The sequence below is a fragment of the Mixophyes fleayi genome, chromosome 11 (assembly GCF_038048845.1).
Source record: "Mixophyes fleayi isolate aMixFle1 chromosome 11, aMixFle1.hap1, whole genome shotgun sequence".
NCBI lineage: Eukaryota > Metazoa > Chordata > Amphibia > Anura > Limnodynastidae > Mixophyes > Mixophyes fleayi.
This window is the reverse complement of record NC_134412.1, coordinates 44,769,420-44,787,582: the sequence shown is the minus strand read 5'-3', so window position 1 is coordinate 44,787,582 and position 18,163 is coordinate 44,769,420. Positions and strand designations below refer to the sequence as shown.

At 41.8% G+C, this 18,163-nt stretch overlaps 1 protein-coding gene across 3 annotated transcripts in view; it reads left to right on the top strand.

The window, feature by feature from the left end:
- The window catches only part of ISOC2 (isochorismatase domain containing 2), a 137,924-nt gene that overhangs the window by 75,168 nt on the left and 44,593 nt on the right, over positions 1-18,163 (top strand). For all 3 annotated transcript variants that reach the window (XM_075191314.1, XM_075191313.1, XM_075191315.1), the window contains exon 4: positions 11,488-11,558. In XM_075191314.1, the coding sequence (XP_075047415.1) occupies positions 11,488-11,558 (71 nt within the window). The remainder of the gene's footprint in view (positions 1-11,487; positions 11,559-18,163) is intronic.

Below are 18,163 nucleotides of genomic sequence, written 5' to 3'. Positions count from 1 at the left end.
AAGAAATTCATAGAGCCAAGAAAAGAGTGTGTGTGTATATTTAGGGGCACTCCAGGGTAACCCTTACATAAAAGTATATATTTTATCAGATATGCATTAAAAGTAGACAAACAAGGTTGGTTGGCATAAGGAGCGAAATAATTAAAAACAAAAAATAATAAAAGACATATATGCTGTGTGGTTAAAAATGCAAAACATATTGCATTACTTTGCTGCAACTATCCAATTTCCAATATTTAGTATGCAATTGTAATAAATAAGGTCTGCTATTCTTTTGACAAATAATATATCCACTGGATAATCTGAGCAATATATTGCATGGAGATTAGTATGGATAGAGTTAATGGGTACCTTTACAAATTATCTAACCAGTATCACACAGTTGTATAAATCTCTGCCTAGTATAAACCTAAGACGTAATCCAGATAAGTATACGTTCCTGATTGTGGAAAAGGTTATTAGATACTATAGGTAAATGTCCCAAAATTTTGAGCAATATTTATGTAAGAAAATCTCAATAGTTTCTCTGTATAGTGACTATTAGACTATCGCTATTGTATTGGATACAGGTATTCAGACAAAAGTTATGCATTGGCCATCCAAAATCAGCTCCCTGTGATCTCAGGATTATGTGAAAGTCCCTGCCTAATAGCTATGTGGGAAGCGATCCAGGGAGAGGAAGATTGTTTTAAGCGGATAGTAGTGCAGCAAAGCGGGACGCCAATGCGCGTTCCCCTTTATGGCTTTTTCAAGGCAACCTGAGGAATGGAATGACAGCTCTTATATAGTGTGAGAAAGACAGACCCCTTGGTGATGTCATTCTGTTCCACCAAAGGGGTTCATGTTGTAAACATGCTGAATGACAGATTCAGTCACCAATCTACTTTGGCTTATTGCATGGAGCTCCACCGCCATAAATTTTACATTGGCCAGAGAGGACTGTAGTAAAAGTTAGGTAACGTCACAATGTAACGGCATACTGGATAAGTAGTTACAATAATGAGTGTGGGAAGTGGATAAATAAAAACATAACGTTTGTTATCTTTATACTATCTCAGGTAAGTAATTACTTAGGATGCATTTAGGATCGATTGCTACTCTATATTGTTAAAATATGAACAAAAGTATATTACAGGAATAAACAGGAATATACCAAACAGTATTAACTGACTAATAAAGATTGATGCAGTATTATTCTTTGAGACATAAAAGTAATGATGACGTGAACAAATTGGGAAAGGCAATAATGTGGAACAGTGATGTAATAATAAAGTGAATTATTAAAAAGACAATAAGAATGAAAAATGTGTAGTGATTGGGGTGATATTTAAAAAAGGAAAAAAAAAATGTGTATTGATCAGGGTGACATTTAAAGTCACTAGGGATTTAAAGTGTAAGACAGATGTTATAAATGTAATAGTGATTCCAATAAATAATAATAATTGAAATAAGTAAGTGACGACTTGATGTACCATTAAAACAAAAGTGATCATTTGCGAAGTGAATTGATAATAAACATGGATATATATTCATTACTGGTGGTAGTTGCAATCCAAATAGTGTGCATTACATGTGCTTCTACAAATCCTTTCTTGAACATGCCAGTTCTGTAGCAGTTACCCAATACCATAGCTAAAGGGACCCTTGTTTATGAGAATTATACTTTTAATATACAATTCAAGTATAATATATACATGTCATATATAATAGTATACATTTCAAATAATATATACAGAAGGTTCAGATTTGTTTGACCAGTTTTATTTTTGTCCTCTAAATGGACATGTATTGTATTTCACAATCCAAACGTTTAAACTCCAGTGGACTGTTTTTCTGATTTTCACATATTGTTTACATTATATCAATTTTCTCTTCGTTATCCCATTAAAACACATTCATTACATCTCACACATTTGTCAGATTACACCGACTGTCCTTATTTTTTTTCTAATTGGTCAAAAGTCTTAAGTGGAGTACCTCAAGGTTCCGTGCTGGGACCAATCCTTTTTAATATATTTATTAATGACCTTGGTGATGGTTTAGTGAGTAAAGTTTCTATTTTTGCAGATGACACTAAACTCTGTAAGGTAATAAAATCAGAGCAAGATGTAGCTTCTCTACAGAGGGACTTAAATAAACTGGAGGATTGGGCGGCCAAAAGGAATATGAGGTTTAACACAGATAAATGTAAGGTTATGCATTCAGGGATCAAAAACAAGAACACAATCTATAAATTAAATGGAATTAATTTAGGAGAATCTATAATGGAAAAGGATCTGGGAGTGCTCGTAGACAGTAGACTTAGCAATAGTGCTCAATGTCAAGCAGCAGCTGCAAGGGCAAACAAAGTATTGGCATGCATAAAAAGGGGCATAGATTCAAGGGAAGACAGTGTAATTTTGCCACTGTATAAATCGTTGGTAAGACCTCATCTTGAATATGCAGTACAGTTCTGGCCACCACTCTATAAAAAAAGATAATTTGGAACTAGAAAGGGTTCAGAGAAGGGCGACAAAATTGATAAAGGGTATGGAGTCATTAAGTTATGAGGAAAGGTTAGCCAGTTTAGACATGTTTACTTTAGAAAAGAGGCGTCTAAGGGGAGATATGATTACTATGTACAAATACATTAGGGGTCAATACAGAGAGCTTTCATGGGAACCTTTTACCCCAAGGACCATACACAGGACACGTGGTCATCCCCTAAGGTTAGAGGAGAGGAAATTTCACAACTAGCAAAGGAAGGGGTTCTTTACAGTAAGGGCAGTCAAGATATGGAATTCATTGCCAGGGAAGGTTGTGATGGCAGATTCAATAGATATGTTTAAGAAAGGGTTAGACAAATTTTTAGCGGAAAGGTGTATCCAGGGATACGACCGTTAATTTAAAATGAAGGATAGTAGTGGATATAGGGTAAAAATAGGACTGCAATATTGAGTCTGGAGGGATTTTCACAATTGAAACAGATTGGCGGTTGCTTACTCTGGATTAATTTCAAATATAAGTGCAGGATCGCAGGAGATCCAAAATAGGTTGAACTTGATGGACTGGTGTCTTTTTTCAACCTCATCAACTATGTTGCTATGTTATTTTGTGTTGACACATTTAAAGACAAGACAAATTTGATGATCTCTATTGCCACTCGTAGCCTATTCTACTTCGCACAACGTTTAATCTTTTACTTTATTTGCAGCACTCTAAGATCAAAGATCATCATTTCACCTTCTAACACTTTCGTGATTTTTACACATGTTTGGAATTGGGGGAGATAGGGTGTCATACAACCTTTTTGCACAGGAAAACACATATTTACGTACACAAACACTAATGTATTGTAGAAATGTAACATGAATTAAAGATAATCCCAAAATCCTCCCTTGACTTTTTTTTTTTTTTTTAACTTCAATAGTATTTTTATTATTAATTTTTCAAAAATTATGGGGTACAGAAAGAAGAAAGGTATGGGGGGTAAGGAAAGGACACAAAATAAAAAGGGGAAGGATTGAAGGGGTACATAGTGGGGGGAACACATTAAACAATTCTGCTGTTAAACCATATTGAACACATGAGGGAGGGAACCTAATAGGATCCCTTCCAATTCGTGAAAGTTACACTGGTCGAATGGTCACCATGGAACTACTAATAGGGACATTGGGGAACTTCGCTAAGTGTAGGAGATGCAGGTAGTAAATCAGAGTCTATTCGGTCTGGACGCGCTCCCTCTCCGTCCGTAACATACACATGCCAGCTGAACCACTTCATTATCGGGGACGAGGTGGCAGTGGAGTAGGGCATCCCCTCTGTCTCCATTTCAAAGCTGAATTGCACCTTGGCCACTACTTTCGATATCAAGGGTATCTGTGGTGACTTCCAACCTTGAGCTAAGGATGCTCTTGCGGCAATCAGAATATGACTAAAGACATATTTAGCATATGATGGAAACTGGGGGGGGTAATGCTGCAGTAACGCAACCTCCGGGGTAGGAGAGAGATTTTGTCTAGTAACCTTATTGGCTAGCTGGAAGATTTGTACCCAGAACGACTGTATATGGGGACAATTCCAGAATATATGCATCAAATCCCCCGGTATATTGCATTGCCGCCAGCAAAGTTTAGACTGGGAAGGCCACATTTTATGAAGTCTAGTTGGGGTAAGATACAATCTATTAATTAATTTTATCATCATTTCTGTGTGATTTATACATTTGGACATTCGGAACGAGTTTGTGAAAATGGCTTCCCAATCTTCACTTTCCAAATCTAGTTGAAGGTCAGATTCCCACTGCAGTTGTATTTTGGTTTTATTTTCTGATGTAGAGGGGAGGGTATAGCGGTACCAGAAGGTAATACTGGCTCTATTATCTCCTTTTGTTAATTTAGTGAACAACAAGGGCGGTGGTGATGTAATAGGTAGACCTAGTCTGGGAAGGGAATTAAACCAGTGTCTGAGCTGCAGGTATTTATAAAATTCCTGAGAAGGGAGGTGAAATTTTTCCTTTATTTGTGTAAAAGATAGTAAACTCTGATCGTCTAGTAATTGAGAGAATGAGGTTATTCCGTTTGATACCCATAGGCTGAGATTTAAATTAGGAATTAATTTAGCCACTGCAGCTAAGGAGATATTTTTGGTCAGGACCAGAGTCATAGAATTGGCCTTTAACATTTTGTCCCACACCAACAGGGAGTCCCTAGTTGTCTTTGGTAATTGGGCATTTACAGGGCGCCAATTTTTTGGAACCCAGATCAAATCTGCCAATGGGAAATGCGGGTTAAGAGCTTTCTCCAGGTCTACCCATGGTTTTTGGTGCATCGGGAGGGACCAGTCACGAAGCTGAGAAAGTAAGCAAGCCGCATGGTATCTGTACAAGTCTGGCAACGCCAAACCTCCCTGTTGTTTAGGCAAATACATCCGAGAACTGGCTATTCGTGGGGGTTTGTGCTTCCAGACATATAATATCATAACTGAATGCAGTTTATCCAATAAAGATTTGGGGATACAAACAGGAATAGTACGGAATAAATACATCATTTTTGGGAGCAACATCATCTTGAAGTCTGCGATCCTTCCCAACCAGGAGACCTCGCTGCAGACCCAGGATTTACTTAAAGTTGAAAGTTGGAGGGTTAGAGATGAAAAATTAAGATTAATCGTATTTTCCAGTGAGGAAGTGATTTGAATACCCAAATATTTCAGTGCCGACATCTTCCATGAGTAATGAAAAGATGTTTTAAGGAGTTGCACCTTCTCATGGGGAATATTTATTGGAAGGGCTTCTGATTTAGTGGAGTTTAGCTTATAATATGAAGCTCGGCTATATGTGTCTAAAATATTATGAAGGGTCGGCAGCGAAGTCCCCGGGTCAGTTACAAAAAGCAAAACATCATCGGCAAATAGACATATTTTATGCAAGGTATTTTTAACAGTGGCACCAGGAAACAGATGTGAGGATCTAATGGATATGGCAAGAGGTTCCATTGCCAAGACAAATATCAACGGGGATAAGGGACAACCCTGTCGAGTTCCGTTTGTGATCGTGAATCTATCCGACAGGAATCCGTTACTAAACACTCTAGCCGATGGGTGGGAATATAAGGCCAAAATAGCCCTCAAGAAGTCGCCATGGAATCCAAACCGGAGAAGAACCCCCTCCACGTAGCCCCAATGTAGTCTATCAAATGCCTTCTCGGCATCAAGGGAGAGGACTAACAGCTCAGACCGGGCCTCTGAGAACCATTCTATAATATTAAGCACTCTTCTCGTATTATCCGAGGCCTGCCGCCCCTGAACAAATCCCACCTGGTCTGGATGGATTAAATTCGGGAGAAGTCCGTTAAGCCTATTTGCTATCAGTTTAGCATATATTTTGATATCAGAATTCAGAAGGGCGATTGGCCTATAATTGAGACACGATGCTGGGTCCTTCCCCGGCTTGGGTATAGCGACGATTCGAGATTCTAACATTTCAGAGGGAAATGACCCATGTGATGTTCCTGCGTTAAATAGTTGCTCTAGTATTGGGAGGAGATCTTCCTGGAACATAACATAAAAGCCATTGATATAACCGTCAGGGCCAGGGGCTTTGTCTCTTGGTAGGTTTTTAATAATTGTTTGTATTTCAGCTTGTGACCAGGGGGCAGATAGGGATTCTGCGGTCTCTGGATCTACTTTGGGGATATGTAGACTACTTAAGAAGCCATCTATGTCTGCCGGAGACGGTTGATGCAATAAGCTATCCTCTTTCAAATTATATAGTTTAGCATAGTACTGAGCAAACATATTAGCTATACTTTTAGGGTTAGATACTTTTTGTCCACTTTCGTTCACTAGATGTTTAATTCTATGTCTGGCTCTTTGACCCCTACACTTTCTAGCCAAAAGCTTCCCCGCTCTGTTCCCTGCAACATAGAATTTTTGCCTAAGTTTAGTCAAAGCTTGTTGTGTTTTGGCCATCAACAGTTTCTGGAGTTGACCTCGGACCTGTGTCAGTTCATTCTTTAGTTCAGTACAAGGGCGCTCCTTATTTTGGGATTCTAGGGTTTGTAATTTTAATTCTAGCTCAGTTTGGCGGTGTGCATTAGCTCTTTTTAACCGGGCACCTGTCTGAATCGCCACTCCTCTCAAAACTGCTTTCAGAGCACACCAAAAATTAAAAATATTAGTGTCCTCCGGGGCATTATTTTGACAGTATTGGTGGAGAGCGTTCTTGAGGTCTAATTTAGCTTCCAAAAGTGTCAATAGATATGTTGGCATGCGCCAGGGCCTAGGAGCTTCGTACGGTCGCTCCCTATGCCACGTCCATAACACTGGGGCATGGTCAGACCAAGATATTGGTAAAATTTTAATTTGTTTAGTGGCCTGTAGTGTCCACTTATCAGTTAAGATAAGGTCTATACGGGAGTAGGAATTATGGACAGAGGAAAAATACGTGTAGTCCCTGCCACTCGGTTCCGAGATTCTCCAGACATCATACAGGTCGAACTCTGCTAACAGCTTAGAAAAAGCTAATGAGGGTCCTGGTATAGCGGGAAGAGTAGAATTATAAGGAGAAGATGGAGATGGGGAGGACCTATCTAGCCTAGGGTCTGCCACAATATTAAAGTCTCCCATGACGATCAATTTACCCTCTTTGTGTTTCTCTATTTCCCGGAAGACTCTTCTTAAAAAAGGAATCTGGCGTGAGTTTGGAGCATAAAGTGAAACCAGGGTCACTGGTTTGTTTTCTAATAGACCGACTAGGATCAAGTATCTACCCGCTTTATCTGCTATGGTAGTCTTATTCACATAAGTAACTCTACTGCTAAATAGCAAGGCTACTCCATTACGTTTTAATGGGCCGTTTGCCGTGAAACAAGTCGGATAATGGTTATCTCGAAAAATGGGGGGAGCTGCGGCCCTAAAATGTGTTTCCTGCAGGGATACTATGTCGGCATGCAGCTTGTGAAATGAAGTTAGGGCTAGTCTCCTTTTATTTGGAGAATTCAAACCTCTAACATTTTGCGTAAGAAATTTAACCATTTAGAATAATAAGTGTGTCTATCATATTATACTTTAAGTAATCTATTGCCCTGTGGACATTCTTATAGCGGGGTGTCCTGTAACATTGTATATTAGAGTAGGAAGAATGGGCCTCATGTGAGACATCGGTACCCAAAACAAGAGTATTAGATGTGACGACCTTAGTATGTAATGGGGTGTTCCCAATTAAGGGGGAAATAACGGTGGGAACGGGAAACATAGGGAAAAAAAAGGGGGAAAAAACTGAAATAACCCAAAACATTGGGTTAGAGTATTTGCTGGTAGGGAAGCAAAACCAGCAAAATAAGTAACTTGGGGCGGGTCAGGCCAATTTTGGCTCACCTCATCCCTGTCACCCCAACAAATCCCTGCATACTTAAAGAATCTAAAATTCAACCATATCAGAGAGAATATAACTAGAGTGCAAAGATATAAAGATCAAATTCCACATATCTCATAACAACATAACCGTAAAACATTAACACAATACAATAATAGTACCTTAACCGTTAAACGTATCCTATAGATAAATAAGTGTCCGACTCTTTTGCATCCGGAGGTGAAACACGGCATCTTCCTGCGACCTCCAGCACCTGCAGTAAGTAATGTGACCAGATAAAAGGCACACCTGGTTATAACATAGGTTAATGAAAACAACAAGATACTTTTGAACGTGGGTGCTCAGAGGACTCCAGACAACCACTGGTGGGTCGCCCCCTGGAAACTTTAGAACTAGTTTGAATAGCCGCTGGATCCGTGTCTCAAAGACCGTGGTGATATAGGACTTCCATAAGTATTTAATCAGATGGAAAAATATCAGGGCCATTCAAGCCCACTACAATACTCAATTTGACCAGTCTTGTCTCACACGGGACCTAGGAGTGGATGCAACGTCCTGAACAGGGACACTCCAGGTTTTCAGTAACGTTATACCTTCCTCAACTGATGCAATAACGTGGGTAGAGTTATTCCTCCTGATGATTAACTTGACAGGAAATCCCCATCTGTATATGATGTCTTGGTCTCTTAGTGCTTTGGTGATTGCTTGAAAGGATCTCCGTTTAGATATCGTAGCCATAGAAAAGTCTTGAAATATCTGAAGATTCTGGAGGGATTCAGCGTTATCCTCTGATCTAGCCGCTCTCAGTATACGTTCTTTAGTTTGGAAGAAGTGGATTCTCATAAGTGTATCTTTAGGTAGGTCATCCGACACTGATCTTGGTCTAGGAAGCCTATGTATGCGGTCAATCATCAAGTCCTGTTCAGTCGCTCCAGGCAATAGTTTGCGGAAAAGATCCGTTACATAGGGGAGTAGCTCAGCTGAGGTAACTGAATCTGGAATACCCCGTATCTTGATGTTATTCCTTCTGGATCTATCCTCCATATCCGCAAATTTGTCCCGAAATGTGCTTACTTCTGCTTTCAAGGTTGCATTCTCCGTTATTAGATTATTATGCGAGGCCGTCAGCTCTTCCAGTATATCTTCAATTTGGCCAGTACGACCGCCTAACTCCGCTACCTCCCGCTGTATCTCCCTGATCGACGATCTCATTTCTGATAATATTTCAGATTTAAACATGGAGAACATGTTCTGTATGGCCTTGATCGTGATAGGACCGTCAGAATCCGAGTTGTCAGTGGAGACCATCTGATGGGTAGCCATCTGAGTAGCTGGTGTGGCGGAGGAGGCCTTGGTCTTGGGTGTCTCCAGCCTCTTAGGGGTACCTGCATCCGGAGTGGTAACCTGTGGTTTGAAGAATTGAACTGGAGAAGCAGACGTGGCACTTTTCGTATTTTTTTTCGGAGCCATTCCGGCGTCAATCAAGAGGAGCTGAAAATAAGATAGAAAGCTATCCAAAACACCTGTTACACAGGAGCACGTAGTACGATTAGTGATATGTTGATAAGGTAGCGTTAGCTCTGGTCGGTTGACATTGAAGATGGTTGGGTCAGGGATTAATATTTAGGGCGACATGGGTAGAGGGACTCCCTGTGATCACGCCATAGGCATAGACAACTTAGGCATAGTTCAAAGGTGTAAAAGACTTGTGGAAGCGGCCACTTACAGATGGAGTCAGGACTTAACACCTTGTCTTGTAGAGCTACTAGGTGCTGAGCAGACCAGCTGCGTGATGTAACAGAGAAGTGCACTTCACTAAATAATAGACTCCAGTAGATTATTACAATCAAGAGTTAAATTCTTCCTTTTTTTTTTTTTTTCCCCCTTTCTTTATTTTAAGCAGCCACCAGGTGGCAGTGTAACCTTATATTTGCCTCCGTCTAGATAGAAACTGGAGTGGATTGTAAACGGCAATAAAGTGTTAGTGTTGTAGTTACAGGAAGCCTCTCCAGCCTGCTAGTGCCTGTCATTTGTGGGGAAACACGGGCACAGTACCTCAGCCGGCCAGCCAGCAGCCCTGATGGCAGTGGAGCAGACAGATATCCTCCTGTGCATTCACTGCTGCACACAGTTACTCGTCTCCCTCCTCCTCAGCTCCCCCTGTGTCTCCGCTGCTGACTCAGTCCCCGCAGCTCTCCCCGACCCCCAGACTTGGCCGATCACACTGCCGGGATGTGGCTGATGCCAGCAGGTTAGTGCTGCTCTATTATTCACTGTAGGGGAAGGACAGGACCGCGGCCGGGCGCCATGTAACACAGCAGGGTCTGATGTGCAACAGGCCTCTCACCTCCCGCCGACAGTTACTGCCTCGCTGGTCACGCTCCGGGTATACAGTTGGCACCCTTGTATATAGGCACGCAGAGGGGAGCTCTAGGAAGAGTTTTGGGTCACATGAGTCCCGATATAAAAGGGGTTTTGGCACGGTTTCCTCGGAGCCTACTAGTCACGCGTCCGCTGCCGTTGGTGTCCAAACCACGCCCCCCTCCCTTGACTTTTTAAAAAAATAAATTACACTTGAACAAGAAGTATTTAATTAGAAAAATGCAAATCTAGAAATAAATTTTGCTTTGTCTTTTGGGGCCAGCCCAAAAGTAATTGTAGTCTGGACCTTGAGGATATGTCTTTATATTATATGGCATGAATATCCTTCTTAGCTTGTAACTTATATCTTGCACAGGGCATTCCCAAAAGAGGAAAGTGGATGTGCTTCTTCTTGTTTTGTCTTTGGCAATAAAAATTATTGTTTGTTCAAAATTAAATATGCTTCACATCTACATATAATGTGGTTATTGAATGACCCATGAATACCATATTAGAGCTCATCCATTTTTGGAAATGGTTACAATAGATTTATTAATTAGTAGTTTTTCTTTAGTTGAGGGTTAATTTGCATTTTGTTTAGCTGTATAGTTAGTTACTCTTCTATATCATGGTTCTCATTGTATGCACAAGGTTGTATGGTGTCGGGGTACCGAGGCTTGGTGCCCCTACTATCAATCTCTGATAACCTGATTTTCTATGTGGTATTTTGCCGTCGACAGCAAAGTGGAGAAATGAAACACAAACGAGGTGTTGCAGTTTCAAAATCAGCTCTGAGCGTCCATGCAAACTGATCCTTTATTTATACATAGTGACCAGCATTAACTGGTTAACGACAAGGACATATAAGGAAATCTCTTTAGCTCAGCAAATATACATATAAGCCCACATCCTCTGTTCAGCATTACATGCTTTTCCTGCCAGCTGCTTCCTTCAGTCTGGCATCCTGCTGCTGTCTGTTTCATAGGAAGCATCTGTTTTTTTTCTTCAAAGCGTAGTCCTGTATGGTTTGTTTTTTTTAAGGCATTTCACATATTTGTACATCTTAATGACTATCAATTATTTTATACTCTCACAATGGTTTGTATCAATCCATAGGTTGCACTCCTCTGGCCTATAGCAATATAGAACTTTTCAGTGCATACTGGTCTTAAAGTATTTTGTAATCAGTTTTTATATTTTTTATATAATATAATGCTGTAAGTATTTTCAACATTTTTATCTTTTTTTTCCATTTTTTTCCTTTTTTTAAGAGTACCACATTGGACCTGTTGGATAAAGGATTTGATGTCCATGTTGTAGCAGATGCTTGCTCATCTCGCAGGTAACATTTGTGTACCTTTTTCCTTCTCCATAATTATGTAGGCTCATTTTTTTACATCATTGCGTATAGGTAAAAAGGGTGATTATAGCTGGGCAGTTTCATAAAGACAGTGTTATGGCTTTCCAGTAACTGTCATAAGCTTTTAGAACTGGCAGGAAAGTTCTACACATATAGCAACTGCCTTCCTTGTAGAGTTAAATGCACTCGCATGTACTTGGATGCCCCCAGGACTTAACATAGTAAAAGCTTATGAGTAGGTACCGGTAGCATGAAGATAGGAGGTAGAGAGGCAGGTGACTTGGAATGCAGATATCTACAGACAGATTGGAGGGTGTAGGTCTGCGACAAGCTGGGAAAGGTCACAAACAGGTAATAGGTTGTGGCTGGCAGCACACAGGGATATTCCAGAAGGATGACCTTGTACTTGAACCCTTTTGGAATCGAGAATCTTCTCAACATTGACCTCCTGATGTCCATCAACCTTGATCAGAAGAGGTCTATGTGTGGTGACAGTGTATAGGAGAGCATGTTTATTGAGTAGGTGCATGATGGAGATATCTGGATGAATGTATACTGGGGTAGGTAATGAGACAGTGGAAAGGTGCAATTGATCCAAATTGCAGGGCAATGCAGAAGGTGAAGGATACGTTATCACCCCATGGCTTTGGTTAATAGAGTAGACAGTTTCTGCAGTTCTGACAGGACAGGATACTAACAATTGGATGCAGAGGGTTTAGCAATCAAATAGAGATGGCAACAGCAATCACAATTGACCTCAGTGGGCAGCTGAACAGATATTGAAACAGCAATGACAGTTAGGCTCAGTGGCTCCAGAGGCTGAGTAGAGATGATAATTCAGTAGATCCTAAAACAGCCTTCTTTGTTAGTATGAAGTTGATCCTCAGCACTGCTGTGACATTTGCCAACAGTATTAAGAAATAGCCAATGCTTTATATTTTTGAGAATATGGAAAAGAAAATCCCTCCAGGGACTTGTTGTAAAAAAGTTGTCCCAATTGAAAGAGTTCTTCTATGTTATTGTCACGGGCACTAGGAGTCTTTGCCCAGGAAATCACCAGATGATGGCTTACCAGAGTAATATAGGTGGTAATAAGTACTCTGGTAGCAGGGTGACAACGGAACAGGAGGAACAGCAGATGGTGAGAGAATGCTCGGGAAAAGTCTATGACTAGCAGCACTGGTAATGAGTATATAACTGTACACGAGGAACTAGATGGACAAGGAAACGTGAGGATAGTCAGTGGTCTGCGTATAGCAAGTTGTACCACTGCTATAGTGAGGAGGAATGTCCAGAGGTAGCGAGGAGGCAGTGAGAGTCAGCGGTCTGCGTATAGCAAGTTGTACCGCTGTCTAGGTGAAGGAATGGAATCCAGGTGAAGGTAGATAACAGGGAAGTCAGTGGTCTGCGTATAGCAAGTTGTACCACTGCTATGTGAGAGGATACTGGAAACTGGTGTCACAGGGAACAGGAATCAGTGGTCTGCATATAGCAAGTTGTACCACTGCAATTTATATGTGAGGAGAGCACGAGGAGATGAATGCTATGCAGAGTATACACGGGCACACAGGACTTGATCCCACGATGATATCACAATACAATGATAACAGAGCAGCACTGCTAAAGTATACAAAGTCACAATAACAATCCAGGCAAATAGGAAACAAAGTCAATGGTAGCGATAGTCTCAGTGGATAAAGGACTCCGGAGGAGAACACAACTCAGTCCAGCTAGATATGCAATACACAAGCAAAGTCAATGAGAAGTATGCATACCGCGGTTCAGGAGAGCAGGCTGTCAGAGAGACATGCAGGGATACCTGAACGGCTGAAGGCCGGCAGGAGGAGAGACCACTGGAAGGTGGAAGCGGTAATCAAGTTGGTGCAGCGCACGGCAGGTAAACCAGCATGAACGAGGCAATACTCTGGAAGCAGTAGTAAAAGGAACTGGAACATGAAGAACACGGGAGAGTTGAGGCGGTCTGAACTCCAGTAGCAGAGATGGTAGCAGCGGAGCGCTGACCCGATGAACACAGGAGAGTTGAGATGAGCTGGAACTCTGTAGAAGCAATGGAGGCAGCGTATAGGAATCAGCTGGCTGCAGACACAATGAACACCGGGGAGTTGAGGTGAGCAGGAACTCTGTAGAAACAACGGAGGCAGCGGATAGGAATCAGCTGGTGCAGACACGATGAACACAGGAGAGTTGAAGTGAGTAGGAACTCTGTAGAAACAACGGAGGCAGTGGATAGGAATCGGCTGGTGTAGACACGATGAACACAGGAGAGCTGAAGTGAGTAGGAACTCGTAGAAACAACGGAGGCAGCGGATAGGAATCAGCTGGTGTAGACACGATGAACACAGGAGAGCTGAAGTGGTCTGGAAACCACAATAGAAATAACAGGAATCAGCAGGAGCTGAATACACGAGGAAACACAGGAACACCTTCAGAGGCTCATGGGAATGAGACTCCAAGATCAGGCCACGAGGTATTGACCTCAGGTACTTTAAATAGGGAGTGTTGCCTGATCAGCCAATTAATGAAAAGCAACAGATACTGAAGGCTTGAAAGGGCTGCACATGCGCAGACCCTCAGGATGGCGGACGGCCACGGTTCCTAAACACACGAGAAGTAGCACTCACAGTCCGGTGAGTGACAGTACCCCCCCTTTTAAAGGTGGGCACAGAACACCTGGAACCGGGTTTGTCCAGAAACTTGGAATAGAACTTCTTAAGAAGAGCTGGAGCGTTGAGATCTTCTGCTTTGATCCATGAACGCTCCTCAGGACCAAAGCCCTTCCAATGAACGAGGAAACGAAGAACTCCTCGCGAAATTTTTGCATCCAATATATGAGTAATCTCAAAGTCCTCCTCTTGATGAATCTGAACTGGCCGAGGTGCTGAAGGAGGGACCGAGAAACGGTTGATGATAAGAGGTTTGAGCAAAGACACATGGAAGGCATTGGAAATACGTAGGTTCTTAGGAAGTAGAAGTTTGAAACAAACTGGATTTATCACTTGAATGATCCTATATGGACCAATAAAACGAGGAGCGAACTTCATAGATGGGACCTTCAAACGAATATTTTTGGTTGATAACCAAACACGATCTCCGATTTTCAGTGGTGGAATAGCCCGTCTCTTTTTATCTGCAAAAGACTTATATCTGGCAGAAGTCTTCTTTAAACAGGTTTTGACCTGCGACCAAATATTTTTGAAGGTTTGGCAAATAGTCTCTACAGCAGGAACTTGGGTGGGAGGGAGGGCAGGAAATTCTGGAAAAGATAGATGGTGACCGTAAACCACAAAGAATGGAGTTTTAGAAGATGACTCATGGTACATGTTGTTATGAGCGAATTCAGCCCATGGAAGCAATTCTACCCAGTTGTCTTGGTTGGCTGAAGAGAACATCCTTATAAAAGTCTCAAGATCTTGATTGACCCTTTCGGTTTGACCGTTTGATTGAGGATGGTAGGAGGATGAGAGTGATAATCGTATGCCCAAGGTCTTACAGAGGGCCCGCTAGAATCTGGAAACGAATTGTACTCCTCTATCTGAAACAATCTCGGACGGACATCCATGAATACGGAAGATTTCTTTGATGAAATACTCAGCCAGAGTAGAAGAAGAAGGCAAACCAGTCAAGGGAACGAAATGCGCCATCTTCGAAAATCTGTCCACCACTACCCAAATAGTATTGCAGTTTTTACTAGGAGGAAGATCAGTAACAAAGTCCATACTAATATGGGTCCACGGCTTGGACGGAATGGGTAGTGGTTGAAGCAAACCCGCTGGAGTTCTGCGGGGAGTCTTGAACTGGGAACACAATTCACATGCAGCTACAAAATCTTTGACATCTCTCCTCATAGAAGGCCACCAATAACTTCGAGAAAGAATTTCAAAGGTCTTGCGTTCACCAGAGTGTCCAGAAAAACGAGAAGAGTGAAACCACGAAAGGATTTTCTTCCTAAGAGCAGGAGGCACGAGGGTTTTCCCAAATGGTAGCACTTTAGTAGAAGAAGCAGCCAGAGAAACACATTTGGGGTCTAATATAGAGTGGTTGGGACCATCTTCAACGTCTGAGGACGTCAAAAAAGCTCGAGATAGAGCGTCTGCTTTTTTATTCTTTGCAGCTGGTTTGAAGGTTATGATTAATTCAAAACGAGAAAAGAAAAGAGACCATCTTGCTTGACGAGGATTCAAACATTGAGCAGACTGTAAATATGACAAATTCTTATGATCAGTAAAAATTGTCACAGGATGACGAGCTCCCTCCAACAAGTATCTCCACTCCTCTAATGCAACTTTAATAGCCAGCAACTCCTTGTCCCCGATGGTGTAATTCTTCTCCGCAGGCAGAAGACCCCGAGAGTAAAAGGCACAAGGATGGAATTTTTGTTGCTCCGATCTTTGGGAGAGAATGGCTCCTAAACCAACATTAGAGGCATCTACCTCTAGGAAGAAAGGAAGTGTCACATCAGGCTGTCGAAGAATAGGAGCAGAGGAGAAGGACTCTTTAAGAAACTGGAAAGCTTGAAGGGCCTCAGAGGACCATTGCTTAGTATTGGCCCCTTTACGAGTTAGGGCCACAATAGGAGATGCAATCGAGGAGAAATCTTGAATGAAGCGTCTATAGTAATTGGCAAAACCTAAAAAACGCTGAATTGCACGAAGAGTAGTTGGCTGAGGCCAATGTAACACAGCATTCACCTTTTCTGGATCCATCTGCAGACCAACTCCGGAAACAATATATCCCAGAAATGGAATCTGGGGCAACTCGAATGAACACTTTTCTAACTTGCAGAATAATGAATTTTTCCGGAGCCTGGAAAGGACCTCTGCCACATGTTGATGATGAGAAGGCAGGTCCTGCGAAAAGATCAATATGTCGTCCAGATAGACGAGGACACAAACATATAACAAGTCCCGAAAGATCTCATTAACGAAACCCTGGAAAACAGCGGGGGCATTACATAAGCCGAAGGCCATTACTAAATATTTATTAATGCCCATCTCTGGTGTTGAAATCTGTTTTCCATTCGTCACCGGACCTGATTCTAATTAAATTATAGGCACCACGAAGATCCAACTTGGTAAAGATCTGAGCTCCCTTAATACGATCAAATAACTCAGTAATAAGTGGAATGGGATACCGATTTTTGATAGTAATGGCATTAAGTCCACGGAAATCAATGCAGGGGCGTAATGATCCATCCTTCTTTTTTACAAAGAAAAACCCTGCTCCAGCGGGAGAGGTAGAAGGTCGAATAAATCCTCGCTGGAGATTCTCTTGAATGTATTCAGATGTAGCTTGAGTTTCAGGTAACGAAAGTGGATACACACGACCCCTGGGAGGAGTCTTGCCAGGTTGAAGATCAATCGCACAGTCCCACGAACGATGAGGAGGAAGACGTTCAGACTGAGTTTTATCAAATACATCGGCAAATGAAGCATACTGAGGAGGAAGTCCCGGTGAGGAAGGTGAAATGGAGGATTGCTGTATTTTAAGAGGAACGACTTGAGAGAGACAACGATGATGACATTCAATTCCCCAAGACATAACTTGAGGAGTGTGCCAGTCAATCTGGGGAGAGTGACGTTGAAGTAATGGAACGCCTAATACAATCGGACTTGTAGTAACAGGAAGAATTAAAAATGAAATTTCTTCTTTGTGTAATACACCAATTTGAAGGGCTACTGGAGACGTACTCTGAGTGATGAGACCATTAATAATGCGTGATCCATCAATAGCAGTCACAGTAATAGGTGTCTTCAAGGTAATCACTGGTAGAGACCATTGATTCACGAGGGATTTAGAAATAAAGTTTCCCGCAGCTCCAGAGTCAATAAGTGCTTGGGACTTAAAGGATTTGGTAGCAAAGGAAACTATAACATCAAAAGCACAAACTTTTAATTTCGTAGAACATGGAGAGGACTCCAGGGACCCTAACTTCACCTCTCCAGAACTAGTTAGGGCCTGGCATTTCCCGATTTTTTTAGGGCATGAATTGAGCATATGTGTGGAATCAGCACAATAGATACAAAGTCTATTTTTTACTCTTCGGTCCCTCTCCTCTGAAGTTAATTTGGAGCGATCTCCATAGGTATCACCGGAGATAAAGCTGGGCGAAGTTGAGGATTAGAGCGAAGAGGTGCTTTAACTGAAGTTGTTTTTTCAGACTCTCTTTCACGAAATCTCATGTCTACACGGTGGCAAAGAGAAATCAAATCTTCTAAGGAAGTAGGTAATTCTTGAGTAGTCAGTGCATCTTTAATTTTATAAAAAAAGCCCCTGCCAGAAGGCGGCAATTAACGCTTCAGTGTTCCACTGATGTTCAGAGGCTAATATCCTAAATTGAATGACGTACTGGCCTACTGTACGAGAACCCTGACGTAGACGGAGGATGCTGGATGCAGCAGAAATAACACGACCTGGTTCACCAAATACACTTCGGAACGTGGAAATAAATTTGGCACTATCCTGTAATAATGGATCATTTCTTTCCCACAGAGGGGAAGCCCATGCGAGAGCTTGTCCGGAAAACAAGGAAATGAGATAGGCCACTCTGGAACGATGAGTAGAGAAAT